The sequence below is a fragment of the Oncorhynchus mykiss genome, chromosome 24, assembly GCF_013265735.2.
Source record: "Oncorhynchus mykiss isolate Arlee chromosome 24, USDA_OmykA_1.1, whole genome shotgun sequence".
In the NCBI taxonomy this organism is placed as follows: domain Eukaryota; kingdom Metazoa; phylum Chordata; class Actinopteri; order Salmoniformes; family Salmonidae; genus Oncorhynchus; species Oncorhynchus mykiss.
In genome coordinates, this window is record NC_048588.1 from 10,839,270 (window position 1) to 10,858,697 (window position 19,428).

Below are 19,428 nucleotides of genomic sequence, written 5' to 3' on the forward strand. Positions count from 1 at the left end.
GTTGATTCAGGTCACTGTTGGTTTATATTACCATCGGTATTGACCCGCCAACTCTTTGTCTGTGTGTTAGGTACTGGCTGTTTTCTGATGTTGTGCCTGGCCTGTACATAGAGAAGGGCTGGGTGCACGACAGCATTGACTACAGTTACACCCTCCCCCTGGAAGAGGCTACAGCCGAGCCTGAGGACGAGGAGGCTACCAAAGAGGAGACTAATGGTAAGTTCGTACACTGTCATCACAGCTGAGAGTCTGCACACCTTAGTACTAGTACACCTTATGCTCTTCACTAGCTATGTTTAGTGCCTCATGTCCCAGAAGAGTAAATAAATATAATTGATAAATATAGCTGTGTGCACATGGCAGAAAGGACACACAAGATCAGTTGAATAACAAAACAAGCACTCGATCATGTAGAAACTATTGTTATGTGGAATCATGAGTCTAAATACAAAGTCTGGAGTGAATCTGACGAATGGTTCATGAGGAGAAGATTCTTGCAGGTTTTGAGCATTAGCGTTACGTATGCAAAGAATAGTTTCCTTGTTTTAGATGTCAATACCAAATTCAGTGTGGTTTATCTTAAGGACATCCACGATAGCGATGACAAGTTGATGGTCCAATGTTGAGTGGATTTACACTGGTTTTAAATGGACACATCAAATAACTCTTGACCATTTCCGCAGTTTTTCTCAAACTACGTTAAGACTTGTACAATGGGCCTACTTGTAATTTGGTTCTTTTGGTCATGAGAAAAAGTCTTTGGTAGTATTTTTAGCATATGTGCTAATTTGCATCTACTGGTATAGTGTGGCAATCTTTGAATACATCAACTTTATTTTCTTAAACTCTTTAGACTATTGTGATGAGTCAAAAGACCAAAATGTGAGTAAATCTGACTTAGTCCCTGAGTTTTTTTTTTTTATGATTATTTGGAGCATTAGCTTTACATCAAAAGGTGAATTGTTAATAGTTTCCTTATTTCTTAAGATCTCAGTGCCAAACTTAGTTTCAAGTTGATTGGCCATCGTGGAGTGGATTTACAAAGGATTTGAATGGACATGTAAAATCTGCTTTCCTTATTTATTAATAACTCAGCTATCTCTTAACCTAAGTCAAAGTCGACCTCATCTCTGCTCTCACATCCAACCTGGATCCATGTTTGGTTTTAATGCAGACAAGAGCACTAAATCCAGCTTCACACAGACATGAGCTGGCAAAGGGTGCCATAGGTTTTTATGGTCAAATCATGACTTCAGTGATCTTCAGGTCAGAAAGTCTGAGTTCTCAAAAGAGGCCTGAGATTCTGAGTTGTAACTGTTCAAAACAAATTTTCCTAGTCAGCTCTTATTTTTAAAAAAAATTTAAAAATTGTTTTATACATGTTCCCAGCTGTCTTGAACACACTGAAGTTGGAGATTTCCGAGTTTTGAACGTGGCATTAATGATCAAAATGAGACGGCAGGGTATTCTCTTTGAGTCAGGAACCTAAACACCTGCATGCTTGTGTTCAGTTCGCTCAGTTCCCCAAATATGTCTGTTACGTAAGCAAGGAGACACATTTTATTTTCATAGAAAGTCACCAAAGTTCCTCTCTCAATGTGAAAAATCTCACGCGACCCCATTTTTATATTGGGTGATCCCTAGTTTGTGAATCGCTGTCTTAACCAATCCCTTCGTTTTTCTCAAACTAAGTTACAGGGTTCGTACGTCATGAAAATCCTGGAAGTAATGGAATTTAAAAAAAGGTTTTCCATCAACTTCTCCGTTGCTCGCAAAGAGATACTGTCAGACATTGCAGCAGCAGTTAGGCCTATATATAGCCTGTAAAATATGATAGAGAACAGACTAGGTAGCCAGTTAAAAACGTATATTGTACCCTGTAGTTAACTGTTTAGCTGTAGTTAGCATGTATGTTTTTGTTATGTTCCAAAAAAAAGTCCACTGAAACTTGTGAATAAGGCCATTTTAAAGTTGATTAATTTAAACCATTATTTTTTACAACACACGATTCACTTTGCCATTGTATTAGTTGGGATTAGTTAGTATTAGTGGGTTAAAAAGATTAGCTGTGGCTTTTCTTTTGGATTATGTGGCTTCAACTTGTTTTGTAAATACTTTCAGTTGATTTGGGCATCCGATGTATGGGACATGACAAATCAATAGATGCTAGTCAGCCTGCAAAGTAAACACTTCTAGGGTAGCTAAGATCAAAATGACTACACTAAAAGGTACATTTTACTGAAAATGTGTGGGCTTGCTTCAGCTGAATAAAAGGATTTGTATTCTACCATAGCATTTGATCTTTGATGTATTAAATTAGTGAATTATTTCAAAAGGCATAATGTATTTGGTTGCAATATTATACATGACAGCTAGTGGATGTGTAGGCTGTTATTCCAGTACCCCTCTGTTTGAGCAGAGCTTGATCAAAAGCCTGCAGAACTAGTATCTCTCCAGACTGAGGGTTGACCACATGTGTTTTATACAGTTGTCTAACTAGTATTCTACTTTGAGGGGGTTAAAAAGATTAGCTGTAGCTTTTCTTTTGGATTATGTGGCTTCAACTTGTTTTTAAAAAATACTTCCAGTTGATTTGGGCATCCGATGTATGGGACATGACAAATCAATAGATGCTAGTCAGCCTGTTAACCTTGGTTAAGTGCCTTGCACAATGACAGGAGATGCTACATGGGATCAGAGAGCAGCCTCTGTGTCAATACCACATGACACATACTTTTTTTTAAACGTAGAAGTCATGATATTCCATATCTCAAAAATGTGTATGAACCCTGAAGTTAAGAGAGGCCTACGTACTGAATTTGAGGAAATTTTTTTCAATTTCCAAAATGGAGGAAAATCAACCGGAGTGACCTTATGGGCCCTTGAGGCAAATTTGTTCAGCATTTAAAAGACGCCTACATACAAAGTTTAGTCTCTAGGGTAAACAGGGCGACTGATATGAGGATTTAAGTGAAAATGCTTATAACAGTACCATTCTTTGCTAAATTACTCATGACCTCGTAGTTTCTGTTGGGCAACTTAGGAAAAATATGTTAGTTATTTGAACATGTCAAGAAAGAAATAACAATTAAGAGAATAATATAATAATCACTACTTCTATGAAACCTATAATATTCTTGATATTCTTAATATTATTAGTTGTAGTAGTTGCAGCGTTAAACCTGGGTCGTATTCATTAGGTCACACCGTAGAAAAACCTAGTGCAACAGGAAAAACAAAAATAAGCTATTCTTATTGGTCAAGTTCAGAGAGTCCCTAACTTTCTTTGCCTTTGTGCCTACTGAACACGACCCTGTTCTGTTTCTGGTCCTACAGATGTTGAGGAGGACGGTGGCAGTCTAGATGGTGCTCTGAGCGAGGGAGCCCACCAGGGGGTGCTAGCCGCCGTCTGCATCGAGACCACCACTCCCAACCAGGGACAGAACCTCTGGTGAGAAACTCACTGACAGAAGATCATTGGTTGACTTGATAACATACAGATTAGTCGTTCAATGTAACAATGTTAAAACGATACTTACACCAGAGATCAGATTATATTTGTGCTATGGTATATTGTATGTTTACACCACACTTGTGTTAAAGGTTTGTGTGTGATGCTCCACGGGAACTCGATGACCTGGTGGAGAGCCTCCACACGCAGGGTGTGAGAGAGAGTGAGCTGAAGACCAAGCTGCAAGTCAGGTGAGGAGACATTTGCCTTATATTCCACATACCGAGCCACTGCCTGTTCACCCCGCTATCAACCAGAAGGTGAGGTCAGTACAGGTGCATCAAAGCTGGGACCGAGAGACTGAAAAACAGCTTCTATCTCAAGTCCATCAGACTGTTAAACAGTCATCACTAACATTGAGTGGCTGCTGCCAACACACTGACTCATCTCCAGCCACTTTAATAATTAAAAATTGGATGTAATGTATCACTAGCCACTTTAAACAATGCCACTTTATATAATGGTTACATACTAGAGGTCGACCGATTATGATTTTTCGATACCGATTATTGGAGGACCCCAAAAAAGGCCGATACCGATTATTGGAGGACCCCAAAAAAAGGCTGATACCGATTAATCGGGCCGATATAAAATGTTTTTTATTTGTAATAATGACAATTACAACAATACTAGATGAACACTTATATATATATAATACATCAATAAAATACATTTAGCCTCAAGTAAATAATGAATCATGTTCAATTTGGTTTAAATAATGCAAAATCAAAGTGTTACGACAGAGCGCCCAGGCTCTGTCGTAACCGATCCCCGAGCTGACAAGGTAAAGAAATCTATCGTTCTGCCCCTGAACGAGGCCGTTAACCCACCGTTCCTAGGCCATCATTGAAAATAAGAATGTGTTCTTAACGGACGTGCCTAGTTAAATAAAGGTGTTAAAAAATAAACGATATCCGATTGTTATGAAAACTTGAAATCGGCCCTAATTAATCGGCCATTCCGATTAATCGGTCGACGTCTATTACATGCCCTACATTACTCATATGTATATACTGTACTCTATACCATATACTGCATCTTGCCTATGCCGTTCGGCCATTGCTCATGCATCTATTGTTATGTACATATTCTTATTCATTCCTTTACACTTGTGTGTAGAAGGTAGTTGTTGTGAAATTGTTAGATACTTCTGCGTGGTCGGAACTAGAAGCACAAGCATTTCACTACACTCGCATTAACATCTGCTAACCATGTGCATGTGACAAATAAAATTTGATTTGACCCTCCACCAATTCATTGCTTTGTGAGCGACGCCACACTTTATCTAGTCCTATTTATGCAAATGGCCCAGTGTTTTTCCTGGTTAGATCACATGGATCAGGTTTATGTGTGTGACTGACTGACTGGGTGTTATACGCTGACAGGTACCAGGATATCCTCCACTCTATCAACCTGGCCCGCAAGGGGAACCCGGGGCTGAGGAGCTGCGACGGCCACCAGGAGCTGCTTAAGTACCTGCGCAGCGATGTCATCGAGGTGGCCTCGCGCCTCCAGAAAGGCGGCCTGGGTTACATGGACGACAGCATGGATGAGTTTGAGAGAAAGGTAACTATTTATTCACACAATCAATTGACATGTTTGGAATCAGGAGTTTATCCTGATCACATATCTGGTCAGGTCATATGGGCAGGAAAAACTAATGGCCATACATATTATTTTGTATCTACAAACTTTTCAAGATTTTCGTCAATGCCCATTTACCTGTATTTGTCTTTGGGCCTTGCACACCCAGAAGAGTATGACCTCTGAACTTGACTATTCCCCTCTGACTCCTGTCTGTCTCTGTGTGTTCAGGTGCGTGACCTGGAGAACCTAAAGGACTTTGGGGAGTGCGTCATCACCCTCCAGGCCTGCGTCATCAAGAAGTTCCTGCAGGGCTTCATGGCCCCCAAGCAGCAGAAGAAGAAAAAGCAGGAAGGGGAGGAGAGCAGGAAAACTGAGGAGGTGGATGAGGAGAAGAAACTGGCGGAGGAGGCAAGGGTGAGTAATACCTATTTTAGACAGAACATGGTATGTTACCTGTAATTTAAAACAAGGCAACCCCTTTTCAAACAGACCCTTTTTTATCACTTTCTTGCAAGTAGCTCGGGCAGTGTAGGCCATCATTGTATATAAGAATTTGTTCTTAACTCACGCTCTCCAGTTAAATAAATACAAATCTATATTTTTTTGAACAACCCCTTTTATACATGTCAGTGCGTAACCGGCAATTGGAAGAGGGATGATTAAACCATGGGGCCTGTTTGCAATTCAAACTAGGAAGGTGTTAAACAGTAGTGTTATTGAATTTACCTGCATAAAACAGATCTTTTCTCGCAGACCCATTACCAGTTTTTTGGTTACAGTGTCATAACTAGGTCTCGAGGTGGATTGTAATGTACCTTTTTATTTTTTTACCCTCTACCTCGTTCAGATATTAACACAATGTGGTATGAAGAAGATGGCATGGTTAACAAAAGTGGGATATGTGTCCTGTATATGAAAGGGGTATTACTGACGGTCCTGAGTTCGATGTTTCTTCATCCTGCTAATGGTTAAGGACAGGATTGAAGATAGGGTAATCTGATCCTTGATCTGGTTTTAAAGGGCTTCTACCCCGAGCTGTATTTGAGCTTAAGGAGGACTGTCTTTTCAAATCAAATAAATGTTTTAAAGTGCACTTTAAATACACTTCTGTAAAAATCGATACAATAAAAAAAAAAAAATTATTAAAAAAAGTAGTCATTTGTCTGCCGTGCAGGTGGCGACGGCAGTAGAGAAATGGAAGACGGCGATCCGCGAGGCCCAGACCTTTTCCCGGATGCACGTGCTGCTGGGCATGCTGGACGCCTGCATCAAGTGGGACATGTCGGCAGAGAACGCACGCTGCAAGGTGTGCCGCAGGAAAGGTGGGTGATCCTCAACGTCCTGGAGCTGTATGAGGGAGTCTAAAACTGGTGTCAATGGAAAGGAAATGCCAATTAGTAAGAAACCATTACAGATAGTGTCCTAAAAGTGGATCTAATTTTAACACACGTCGATCAGAGGTAAATAAAAACAAAAAAACATCAGGGAGGGGTGTTGTTGGTTGCACATCGTGCCCCAAGGTCTCGTCAAGAAAACCTTTCTCAGTATTGAGTCAGCTACACCAGCATTTTCCAAACTCGGTCCAGCCCCCCCCCCCCCCCCCGGGTGCAAGTTTTTTGTTGCCTTAGTACTACACAGCTGATTAAAATAATCAAAGCATGCTGATGAGTTGGTTATTTGAATCAGCTGCGTAGTGCTCAGGCAAAAACCACAATATGCACCCAAGGGAGACCCCAGTACCGAGTTTCGTTAAACCCTGATTTACAATAAAATCATTTGACTGTCATTTTCTGCCTGTTGGAGATGATCCACCTGAGTACGGTGCTGTGAAGACTTCGGCTATCCACAAATCACCTTGCATTCCACTCAAGCCGGAGTGTCAATCTGGCCCACGAGGTGGTTTGAGTAAAACATTTATAAACAAACATTTTAGGGGTTTGCTGGCCCCTGCACTAAAGGAATCTTTGCATTAAAAATGAGCAAATCTGTTCATGGCCTTCGAATTAAACCTCTCGAACAGGCAGAAAGACATGATTGACTAATGTATAGAATCTTTGAATGACTGAACTGGAGTTGCTATGTGACGTTATCAGCTACAGTTGAAGTCAGAAGTTTACATACACTTAGGTTGGGGTCATTAAAACTTGTTTTTCAACCACTCCACAAATTACTTGTTAACAAACTACAGTTTGGGGCCTCCCGGGTTGGGCAGTGGTCTAGGGCACTGCATCGCAGCGCTAGCTGTGCCACCAGAGACTCTGGGTTCGCGCCCAGGGTCTGTCGCAGCCGGCCGTGACCGAGAGGTCCGTGGGGCGACGCACAATTGGCCTAGCTTCGTCCGGTTTAGGGAGGGTTTGGCCGGTAGGGATATCCTTGTCTCATCGCGCACCAGCGACTCCTGTGCCGGGCGCAGTGCACACTAACCAAGGTCGCCAGGTGCACGGTGTTTCCTCCGACACATTGGTGTGGCTGGCTTCCGGGTTGGATGCGTGCTGTGTTAAGAAGCAGTGCGGCTTGGTTGGGTTATGTTTCGGAGGAAGCATGGCTTTCGATCTTCGTCTCTCCCGAGCCCGTACGGGAGTTGTAGCGATGAGACAAGATAGTAATTACTAACAATTGGATACCACGAAAAAGGGGGTAAAAATAAAAACTACAGTTTTGGCAAGTCAGTTAGGACATCTACTTTGCATGCCACAAGTAATTTTTCCAACAATTGTTTACAGACAGATTATTTCACTTATAATTCACTGTATCACAATTCCAGTGGGTCAGACATTTACATTTTTAAACAGCTCGGAAAATTCCAGAAAATGATGTCATGGCTTTAGAAGCTTCTGATAGGCTAATTGACATAATTTGAGTCAATTGGAGGTGGACCTGTGGATGTATTTCAAGGCCTACCTTCAAACTCAGTGCCTCTTTGCTTGGCATGATAGGAAAATCAAAAGAAATCATGCAAGACCTCAAAAAAAATTGTAGACCTCCACAAGTCTGGTTCATCCTTGATCAATTTCCAAATCGCCTGAAGGTACCACGTTCATCTGTACAATCAATAGTACGCAAGTATAAACACCATGGGATCACGCAGCCATCATACCGCTCAGAAAGGAGACGTGTTCTGTCTCCTAGAGATGAACGTACTTTGGTGCGAAGAAGTTCAAATCAATCCCAGAACAACAGCAAAGAACCTTGTGAAGATGCTGGAGGAAATGGGTACAAAAGTATATATCCACAGTAAAACGAGTCCTATATAAACAACCTGAAAGGCCACTCAGCAAGGAAGAAGCCACTGCTCCAAAACCGCCATAAAAAAGCCAGACTAGGGTTTGCAAATGCACATGGGGACAAAGATCATACTTTTTGGATAAACATCCTCTGGTCTGATGAAACAAAAATAGAACCGTTTGGCCATAATGACCATTGTTATGTTTGTTGGAAAAAGGGGGAGGCTTGCAAGCCGAAGAACACCATCCCAACCGTGAAGTACGGTGGTGGCAGCATCATGTTGTCGGGGTGCTTTGCTGCCGAAGGGACTGGTGCACTTCATAAAATAGATGTCATCATGAGGTAGGAAAATTATGTGGATATATTGAAGCAACATCTCAAGACATCAGTCAGGAAGTTAAAGCTTGATCATAAATGGGTCTTCCAAATGGACAATGACCCCAAGCATACTTCTAAAGTTGAGGCAAAATTGCTTAAGATATTGTAGTGGCCAACACAAAGCCCTGACCTCAATCCCATAGGAAACTTGTGGGCAGAACTGAAAAAGCGTGTGAGCAAAGAGGTCTACAATCCTGGCTCCGTTTCACCAGCTCTGTCAGGAGGAATGGGCCAAAATTCACCCAACTTATTGTGGGAAGCTTGTGGAAGGATACCTGAAACGTTTGACCCAAGTTAAACTATTTAAAGGCAACGCTACCAAATACTAATTGAGTATATGTTCCCAGTGGGTATGTGATGCTGAAATAAATCATTCTCTTACTATTGTTCTGACATTTCCCATTATTAAAATAAAGTGATGATCCTAACTGACCTAAGACAGGACATTTTTACAAATAATAAATGTCAGGAATTGTAATAAAAAAGGATAAAATGAAGTTTAAATGTATTTGGCTACGGTGTATGTAAACATCTGACTTCAACTGTATGTGTTGATCTTTGCTCTAGTAAATGTATTACCTGATTTATCCAGTTGCGTTATTGGAACCCATTCTCTCTTCCAATAACAGCCTGTACTCTCTCCAGGGACAGGGCTGAGGCCTCCTGTCCTCGTGCTGCGGGACATGGTTAGCCCCAGGCAGGGTGGGTGGATGAGCCCAGAGCAGGGACAGAGTAGTGTCAGACAGGTGCAGGTGTACCACATGCTGCCACAAAGCCACACTACAGGTGAACTAGCAGTACGATACTACAGTATAAGGCCCTGTATAAGTATTGAGGTAATATAATTACTATAAGTAGAAGTACAATACTCAAGGCCATGTGTGACAACACACTGCTTTCTCCTATCCATGTTGCTGATCTTACATTAGCAGAGATGGTGTATTGGACACCTACCCAGTGATTTCAGGTTAGACATGGCTTGTAACCTTATCTTGAACTACAAATATTTGGGAATGAGAGACTCATAGGTTATAAATGATTATGATGAATCCTTGTTTTGGTAGAAATAATGGGTGTGCCCTTATCCCTGGGGGTTTGACCAACTGTCTCATTGTAAGTTGGGCCCTAGCCAAATGAACTTTGATGTGTGATGGCAGCTTCTTGGCTCAATCCCGTATCATCCACTACTCCTTGTAGGTGTGGGTCCTGGGCTGTGAGGCATACAGCGCGGACATTGTTTGCTCAGTTGTAGGTTTTGCACGCACACTCCATACAGAGAGGCTTCTCCTTATTAAATATAACTTTTGCTGGTCTTAGTGACTTTAGACAATAAAAAATGTATAGAGTTAATGACAGTGTAGGCCTAAAACTATTTACTAAGTCTGCAATGATGATTTTCTCTCTCTCCATCCTTCCTTCAGGTGAGGATGACAAGCTCATCCTGTGTGACGAGTGCAACAAGGCCTTCCACCTGTTCTGTCTGCGCCCCGCCCTCTACCGCATCCCCCAGGGGGAGTGGCTGTGTCCCGCCTGCCAGCCCGCTGTGCAAAGACGCTGCTCCCGCGGAAGGTAGGGTTCACAGGATAACACACAACACCTCACTGGAGGATTAAAGACTTAGCTGTGTCTAAACTTTCTGGTTCTTCGTCAAACTTGACAATTAAGCTGTTTCAATCTAAAGGTGGTACTGTACAAGCCACGAGGAAAATACTCTAGTGTTTTATTATTTTGACTCCACTGATGAGCCCCCAAATCAGCCCCTAGTTTCAAATGTTCTTCCAAACTTACGGCATGTAAAGAAAAGCCTGTTTTGCTATTGGATGAACGCTCTTTAACAGAATGCTGATGGCTACTTGTTGTTCCAGAAACTACAATGAGGACACTGAGGAAGAGGAAGATTCTGAGGGCGAAGAGGAGTCTGAATCCGAGGACTCTGATGAAGAGGATAAGGAGGATAATGATTACAAGGCCGTGGGCCACAGCTGTGAGTATTATTAACCCCAGTAGGGACCCTTACTTACCATAACCCAATGTAACAGTACTGAGTCTTGCGAGTCTTGCTAATAGATTTTGAAGTAGATTTAAGTCAACTTTAACTTTGCCACTAAGGAAATTCACTGTCTTCTTGGTAAGGAACTCCAGTGTAGATTTGACCTTGTGTTGTAGGTTATTGTCCTGCTGAAAGGTGAATTTCTCTCCCACTGTCTGGTGGAAGGCAGACTGAAGGTTTTCCTCTAGGATTTGCCTGGTCTTAGCTCATCTCATTTCTTTTTATCCTGAAAAACTCCCCAGTCTTTTCAGATATCAAGCATACCATGATGCAACCACCACCATGCTTGAAAATGAGGCAGTTACTTAGTGATGTGTTGGATTTGCCCCAACCATGAGGCTTTTCATTTAGGCCAAACGGTGTATTCCTTTGGTGTGATAATAAAGGATGCATGTTTTGGAATTTTTGTATTATGTACATTTGTATTCTTCTTTTCACTCTGTCATTTAGGTCATTATTTCGGAGTCGAATTCAAGCTGCTTTATTGGCATGAAAATGGTGTCAATATTGCCAAAGCAACAATGTATACATTGTAATAAAATTATAACTTGTAATAATAAATATGGTAGTTAATAATAAAATAACAACAATGTATTAGAAATGTAATCACTACAATGTTGTTGATCCATCCTCAGTTTTCTCCCATCTCAGCCACCGCTCTTTTAAAATCACCTGCTGCCTCATGGTGACATCCCTGAGCAGTTTTCTTCCTGTCCTGCAGCTCAGAAGGACGACTGTATCTTTGATGTGTCTGGGTGGCTTAATACATAATCCAGTGCATAATTATTAACTTGACCATGCTTAAAGAGCTATTTTAAAGTCAGGTTTGTTATTGTTAACCATTTACCAATCACTGCCAGTTTTCATGAGTTGAATCTGTGCTTGAAATTCAGTTATTGACCAAGGGACCTTATGTAAAGTGCCTTCAGAAAGTATTCCCACCCCTTCTTCCATTTTGTGGTTACAGCCTGAATTTAAAATGGATTACATTTAGATTTGTCACTGGCCTACCTACACACAATACCCTATAATGTCAGTGGAATCATGTTTTTAGACATTTTTACAAATGAAAAGCTGAAATGCCTTGAGTCACATGTTCAGCCCTTTGTTATGGAAAGCCTAAATACGCCCAGGAGTAAAAAAAAAAATGTTAAATCACTTAAGTTGCATGGACTCACTGTGTTCAACAGTAGTGTTTAACAGGATTTTTCTTAAGAACGCATCTCTGTGCTCCACACATACAATTATCTGTAATGCCAAGCAGTGAATTTCAACCACCAAGGCCAGGAAGAGTTTCCAATACCTTTTCAAAGAAGGGCACCTATTGGAAGGTAGGTAAAAAACAAAAAGGTGGACATTTAATATCCCTTTAGGATGGTGAAGTTATTAATTACACTTTGGATGGTGTATTTAATACACCCAGTTACCACAAAGATACATGTGTCCTTCCTAACTCAGTTGCCGTAGGGGAAGGAAGCCCCTCAGGGATTTCACCATGAGGCCAATGGTGACGTTAAAACAGTTAGTTTGTTTAGTGGCTATGATAGGAGAAACTGAGTATGTATCAACATTTGTATTTACTCAATAATACTAACCTAATTGACAGTGAAAAGAAGGACACCTGTACAGAATACAAATATTCCAAAACAAGCTTCCTGTTTGTAACAAGGCAGTAATACTAAAACAATTAACACTTTATTCTGGACAAAAAGTTATGTTTGGGGTAAATCCAATACAACACGTTACTGAGTACCACTCCATATTTTTGCGCATATTGGTAGTTGCATCATGTTATGGGTATGCTTGTAATTGCTAAGGAGGAGTTTTTCAGGATAATACATTTAAAAAATGTAGTTAATCACAGGCAAAATCCTAGAGGTAAACCTGGGTCAGTCTGCTTTCCACCAGACACTGGGAGATTAATTAACCTAAAACACAAGGCCAAATCTTCACTGGAGTCGTTTACCAAGAAGACAGGGAATGTTCCTGAGTGGACAAGTTAGTTTAGACTTAAAGGGCCTGAGTGGGAAGGACCTGTAGTGTAGCAGGGGTTTTACATAGATACTAGGGCCCAGACTTTCTCCTGTCCTGACCCAGAGAGAACTGAACAGCCCGAACATTTTACAGATGCAGAGAAAGATGAGAATGACAGGAATGTGGTGCAGTATTCTGAGCTCATTCTCTCCCCTCTTCATTGTCTGAGTGTCGTCCCCCCTTTTTGATCTGGTGGGCTTTTCACCCCCGGCTTGGCTGACGGTATGTGGCAGAGTGATCCTCTGTGAGTTTAGGCCTGCACATAAGGTAACCACACACAATTGGGTTTGGAAGACCGGTGGTTATAGTGCTGCCGTAGCAGGTCGTTTTTTTCCCCCCTGCAGATCTGGCAACATAACATTGCAAACCAAACTGTGAGCGAGGATTCGGCCCAGTGCGTTTTGAGGTCTCTTGACTTCACATAGCTCCCTCCCTCTGAGAAGTTGGGCTTGTTGATGAGCCTAGTCGACCAGAGATATTTTTTAGGATGCCTATTAAAATATATTTTTTTAAATCTGGTTATTTTAGCATTTTACTTGTGATTATAGCTTCACCCCTATTCTTACAGTTCATACAGGTACAACAAATGGCTGATTGAAATGTTTTTTCTGATGGTGTGGGTGTATATTTAACTGGACTCTTCTGCTTCCCAGTGAGATCAAGGAAGAAGACAAAGAACTCTAAAGCATTGAAGGCGCCCAGTAAGGCGTCTAAGAAGCACTCTCCCCCCAGTAAACCCAGCAAACAGAGGGCCGCCCCTAGCAGTCCTGCAGACATCGACGAGCTGGTGAGAACACACACACCCTATGGCTCATGGTTAGAAAGACTTTGGTCTGACCTCCCGAGTGGTGCAGCGGTCTAAGGCGTTAATACAGACCCGGGTTCGATTCCAGGCTGTGTCGCAGCCGTCCCGTGACCGGGAGACCCATGCGGCTGTGCACAATTGGCCCAGCATCGTTAGGGGAAGGTTTGGCCGGCCGGGATGTCCTTGTCCCATCGTTCTCTAGCGACTCCTTGTGGTGGGCCGGCCGCATGCATGCTGACTTCGGTCGCCAGTTGTACGGTGTTTCCTCCAACACATTGGTGCAGCTGGCTTCCGGGTTTAAGCGAGCAGTGTGTCAAGAAGCAGTGCGGCTTGGCAGGGTCGTGTTTCGGAGGTCGCATGGCTCTCGACCTTCGCCTCTCCCGGGTCTGTATGGGAGTTGCCGCGATGGGACAAGTCTGTATATACGAATTGGATTCCATGAAATTGGGAAGAAAAGGGAGTAAAGGAAAAAAACGTGCCAAAAAAATGGACTTTAGTAAGCCAGCTTCTATGCAGATAACTTGACCCCTTGCTAACACTAATATGGTGTGTTTGGTTTGCTGCAGGTGCGTCAGAGCTCAAAGACAGGTGTGCGTCGGCAGGCCCTGGAGCTGGAGAGGAGCGAGGAGATCCTGCAGAAACTGGTCAAATTCCGCTACAGCTGGCCGTTCAGGTGAGACTGATGCACTACTAGACTGGCATGCAGTTAAACATTTGTGAAGCTGGGAAGTGTCTCCTGAAAGTGTTTTAAACTATGGCTTGACTGGCACAACTAACTTTGGACTTGTACTCCTATCTCAATGTAACAACATACATTGACACTAACTATATATAAATATCAGACCGTTGATTAGATGCAGGTTCAGTCTAAGTGTCCATGTGAATTCCATGGAAATAGTATCAAGATATATAGTTCTGAGATGGTAGACCTGACCCCTAACCTCCCTGTCTTCTCTCCTCGCTCCAGAGAGCCGGTGTCAGTAGAGGAGGCGGAGGACTACTTTGACATCATCTCCAGCCCCATGGACTTCCAGACCATGCAGGCCAAGTTCAGCGAGGGCCAGTACCGCCACGCCCAGGACTTCCTGGAGGACGTCAAGTTGGTGTTCTCCAACGCCGAGGAGTACAACCAGACGGGCAGCTCGGTGCTCTCCTGCATGGCCAAGACGGAGCAGAGCTTCACCCAGCTGCTCCACAAGCTGCTACCTGGCCTCTGCTACCTGCGCCGGCGCCAGAGGAAGAGGGTTAGTCGGACCCCTCAGGACGAGGAGGAAGAGGAGACGCCCAAGGTTCGGAAGATGCAGAATGGGAAAGGCAAGGTGGGTCGGCCCAGGAAAGTAGTGGTGGAGCAGAGGAGAAAGGAAGAGGAGGAGAGCGAGGAAGAGGGCAGCGTGAAGAGGAAGAGCAAGCGGGCGGCGGCCACGTCCAGCCGGAGAGACTACCGAGAGCAAGGGAGTGATGGCGAGGAGGGCGGCAACCGGAGAACTCGACAGCGGGGGGGCGATGGTGGGGATAGTGACGAGGAGAACGGGGCCAGCCACCGACATTCCAAGCGGCAAAAACGTTCATAATGAAGTCCAGGGTGCTTCTTGTGTTTGTCTTTTCAAATTTCTGCCCCTAAAATGAAAACAGAACACCCCTCCCAATTCTGAGGAAATGGGACTCAACTTCTCAGATGGAGTTTTTTGTGTTTTTGGTTTTATGTTAATATTTTTGAGTAAAAAAAGAAACTGATTTATATTTGTAATGCGATTTAATATTTGGTGACTTTTTTTCAAACAGACATTTACATCTAAGACGAGAGGATTTGTCAGAGCTCTTTGAGAATTTTAATTTATCCCCCTCACACCTTACATTCTGGTCATCCTCCCAGGTTTAAAGTTGTAATTTAGCTTCTGTGCGGCTTGGGCTGTGAGGGATGGGCTGTTAACCGTTGTCCAGGAAATAACTCATTTATGTCGATGTACAGTCCTCATTCTCTGGTTTTGCTTTTTGACGGGACTAAACACTGGCCTTTGGGCAACCCAGCCGTGCGAAGGCACCAAAGCCCTTGGTGTGTGTGTCTGAATTATTCCTTCAGGCTACGCACCAACGGCCTAGCCATCATTCTGCCTAAACATTTGATCCATACAGATAATCCAGGTTTTTACGTATGCAATTCAGTTTCCTGTGTTGACAATGAAAAGACCTATTGTAAAATCAACGGTACATTTTAACCCCCTCTTTCTCCAGAGGACTCTGTTCTTGTTGCAGTGTCTCATTCCTGGTCCACCGCGTTGCCTGACCTTTCACCTCCAGAATGTCCTCAAATTCAGTAGATAATTCCCCTTAAACTCCGCCCTGTAGTTCTCTCCCTGTAAAATTAGGGCTGCCTTTTGTGGTAGGGCTCTACTGTTTCATTGACATTATAGGCATTTATTATTTTAAACCACAAATCTAAGCATAGCCATGGTCTAAATGCATGGAAATGTGTTTTGTTAACTTGAAAATGGGATTTTCATGATTTGTTTTGTTGCACATTTTGGCCGAATTGATTCAAAGGAAGTGTATGAAATACTTGCGAGCGATAACCACTTCCTTCCTCAAAGATTTGTCAGCGGTCATCTTTATGCCGTGTCATCAATACAAGGTCTGGTTAGGTTCTAGTCCGATGTTGGCGATCTGTGTGTGGAGGAGGGTTCGTGGACCATGAGCCGGATTGTTCGGTTCAAATCCTTCAGGTTATTACCGTTGCTTCAAACTCCTTATTGTGTATGTTTCCATTCATTAGCACCAGGTGGTGCTATACTCCTGCACTTTTAACCAGCATAGTGCAAGTCATGGTCCCTTGAGAACCTCTTGTCTTGTTCATATCCTTTCCTTCAACAACCTCATGCACATTCTACTGTGGAGTAGGTGTTAAAAAAAATCTTCTCCCTCGCTAGTGTGTGTACCCTGTACCATAATCGAACCTTGGAGAGCGCTATGGTCCTTGGAGTAATTCTCAGATGGGGTGTTGGGGTATCTATTTACAGAACACCGGTTAGGTAGTCATACAATGCAGATGTCTTGACTATGGCCTGTCCTGTATGTGCAGTTCTATGCAGTATGTTAGTGCTTTTCTAACACTACTGTCATTGAATCGTCAAGCCTATGATCTGATTTTTAATTTGGTACTTATCATTTGGCCAGTTTTAAAAAGCTCTTTTTTTTTTTGTACTATTTGAATTCTGTGTCTGAAATGATTGAAATGTAATTTTTGGCTGTTCAATTACATTGAATATTTAGATGGAAGTGCAGATCTAAAGAATTGCAAAAGTGACAGCCCTCCTCAGTAAAATTCCTGTAGTAAATACTTTCTTTTTTTTCCGGAGGAACTAAAGTATTTTACACGTAAAAAATAAATAATTATCATCGCAACTGGGGTCGGGATTGGTTGGACAGGTGTGGGGCTCACATGTAAAGAATCCCCCCCCCCAGGATATGGGTTTGAAGTTTAGATCTCCCCTTTGTTTTGAGGTTAATAGTATTCCCCCAGCCATCACTGCCAATGGTAAACCTGATAGAGAATTGCCAGTGGGGAGGAGTTAGCCATGGGACCGCAGGCTGACGTATGTTTTCTTTACTTTTTAATAAAACATCATACAATGGTATCGCTTTCTACTGTCTTGCTTATTTCTGTCTTTATTCTTTGTGGTTGGTTTACCTTCCTCGGTTGAATGCACTGATTCTAAGTTGTGTGCTTAATGACTGAAATGTAAATGTTGATAAAGGTCCTGTGCATTGTGAAAGATGGTTACAACCCAGTGCTTAGTGGAGAAATTAGTTTGAAGATGCCTTGTGGAATTAAAGCTGCTCCCAGTCATTTGAGGGGGGACAACTTTGCCTGGAAAAACTGTCCTATTAAGGAAGCTTTTGTGGAGTCAAGTGAAACTCTGTCTCGGGTTTCATTGCCTTGCCGTGACGGCTGGAACACTGTCGTGGGGGCTTCAGCAGTCTTGTCTGCTGTCGGTCTCTCTGGTCCGATCTCATTGGGCCTGTACTCTTTCACACGGAGAACATGCCGTTATTTTAATTACAGACACTTGTGTTGTTCTTGGACCTCTCCGGAGGCACCAGGTAATTATCCCTAGTCACTTGTGAGGCACACAGACTCCAGACTTTCCACTGCTGCATGGAGGGAGGGAGGGAGAGGGCCTGCGGCAGGTAGGGGCTGCTGTGGAGTAGTTAAGGAAGTGACAGCTCCTCAGTTTCTAGTTGGAGACTCAAGAATGGTTAACCATACAGGGAATTATCCAGACATAAAAGGTTGTTTTATACTCATCATTGATACTATATCCAAATTGAGTGTACAGCCAGTACACATTATTTAACCTCTGTCCCAGTGCTTGGAAAGACCACTGTTGATATGCTTCAAGTATTCTGTATCTGGTATGGCTCATCATGGCTTCTGTTTATATTCGAGACGGGTTGTCCAACCTCCCTAAATCCTTTGGGATGTGTCAGTGGATCTGAAACTCCCTTTCAAAGGTTAGAGCGTTCCTGTCCTCAACCAGTGCACTGCTTTTCAGCCATGGAATACCTTTAGCCATATTCACTCTAATCTCGGGAAACCCCAGACCTAGGGCAACCCGTCTCTGGAGAGACTATACTCTGTCTGGTCAGGCCAGACCAATCGGTGTACACTTGAGTCTGCTCACTGGCGTGGGTGTGCGTCTCCTCCACCTCTTCTGAGCATCTTGGTATGACGACAAGTCCTGTGATTCCTCAGAAGAGCTAAACTGACCAAACTCAGATGGAATGTACTATACCTGAAGGCTCTAGTTATTTTTTTGTAAATTAGCCAAGATTACACTTTAAAGAAGTGTATGTTCAGACAGCATGCTCATTTCTAAACACAGTGTATTCTACAGACATCTTCCAGCAATGAGAGGATGGAGTAAACAAACACTTTTGCTTACAGCTCTGTTACCTTTAGGTAGGTTGGCCATGATGTGACCTGGGCAGGGAACATTTTTAGGCTCTAATGTTAGAGGCTATATAACTAGAATAGTGTTTTCCCTGTGTTAGGTCACTCCAGGCCCTACCTGTAGAAAACATTTAGCTGTAGCCAGACTCAGCATAACATTCTAATGACCAGGCGTTTGCCCTGTAGGGATACTGTGAATGGTTGTCAGTGTTATCTTCACGATGTCAATGTGACCTCTTTCATAAAGTACAGTCGGAACACTGTTCTTCATCTGAGAGTGTGACTACACCATTAGGTCATCGGGGCAAAAGGTAAAGCAAACTACCTCTCTAAAGTATGGAAACACACTAGCAGGGCTTCAAGCTACAGACATCAGGGAATCTAAAGTTTTACACAGCTTGTCATGTTCATTCGGGCACGCAACAGAGGAAAAAAAAGTGAACCCTAGTGTTTCTTATTAGTAAAGAACAGGTAGTCTTTTCCTTTTTCAATCTGTTTTCTTCCGTTTGGTGCCTAATGAACAGTACCCAGGTTTAACGAGGCAAATATCACCATCGTCAAGCAAACACTCACCATGTGCAGAGTCCCCTTTGACCCAGCAAATATTGACCCACAACTTCTGTCCAAGGTCTTGCTCAGTGCAGAGGGCATTTCGCAGCAGCAAACAAACATATTTCATAGGTGAATCCACAGGGGATTGTGTGAGTATGTTTGTGTCTGTATGTCATGTGGCTGTGGTGTGGGTACCAATCTTCATATAAGGTCTGGTGATGAAACGTTTTCTGTGGAACAAAGTCAACAGACTGAGCCACAGAACCATACAGAGGGACAAAAATGACCTGAAAACGACTGACAGAACCAACTCCCAAGACCTCTGTATCAGCAACATC

At 42.8% G+C, this 19,428-nt stretch overlaps 1 protein-coding gene across 2 annotated transcripts in view; it reads left to right on the top strand.

Moving 5' to 3' along the window:
- Positions 1-17,222, top strand: part of LOC110503318 (tyrosine-protein kinase BAZ1B) — a 29,216-nt gene extending 11,994 nt beyond the window's left edge. For both annotated transcript variants that reach the window (XM_036961235.1, XM_036961234.1), the window contains 11 exons: positions 71-216; positions 3,337-3,451; positions 3,604-3,702; positions 4,897-5,077; positions 5,327-5,512; positions 6,273-6,420; positions 10,123-10,270; positions 10,567-10,685; positions 13,439-13,572; positions 14,157-14,263; positions 14,558-17,222. In XM_036961235.1, coding sequence (XP_036817130.1) covers positions 71-216; positions 3,337-3,451; positions 3,604-3,702; positions 4,897-5,077; positions 5,327-5,512; positions 6,273-6,420; positions 10,123-10,270; positions 10,567-10,685; positions 13,439-13,572; positions 14,157-14,263; positions 14,558-15,161 — 1,987 coding nt within the window. In that variant the 3' untranslated portion in view covers positions 15,162-17,222. The remainder of the gene's footprint in view (positions 1-70; positions 217-3,336; positions 3,452-3,603; positions 3,703-4,896; positions 5,078-5,326; positions 5,513-6,272; positions 6,421-10,122; positions 10,271-10,566; positions 10,686-13,438; positions 13,573-14,156; positions 14,264-14,557) is intronic.
- The last annotated feature ends 2,206 nt before the right edge of the window (positions 17,223-19,428 follow it).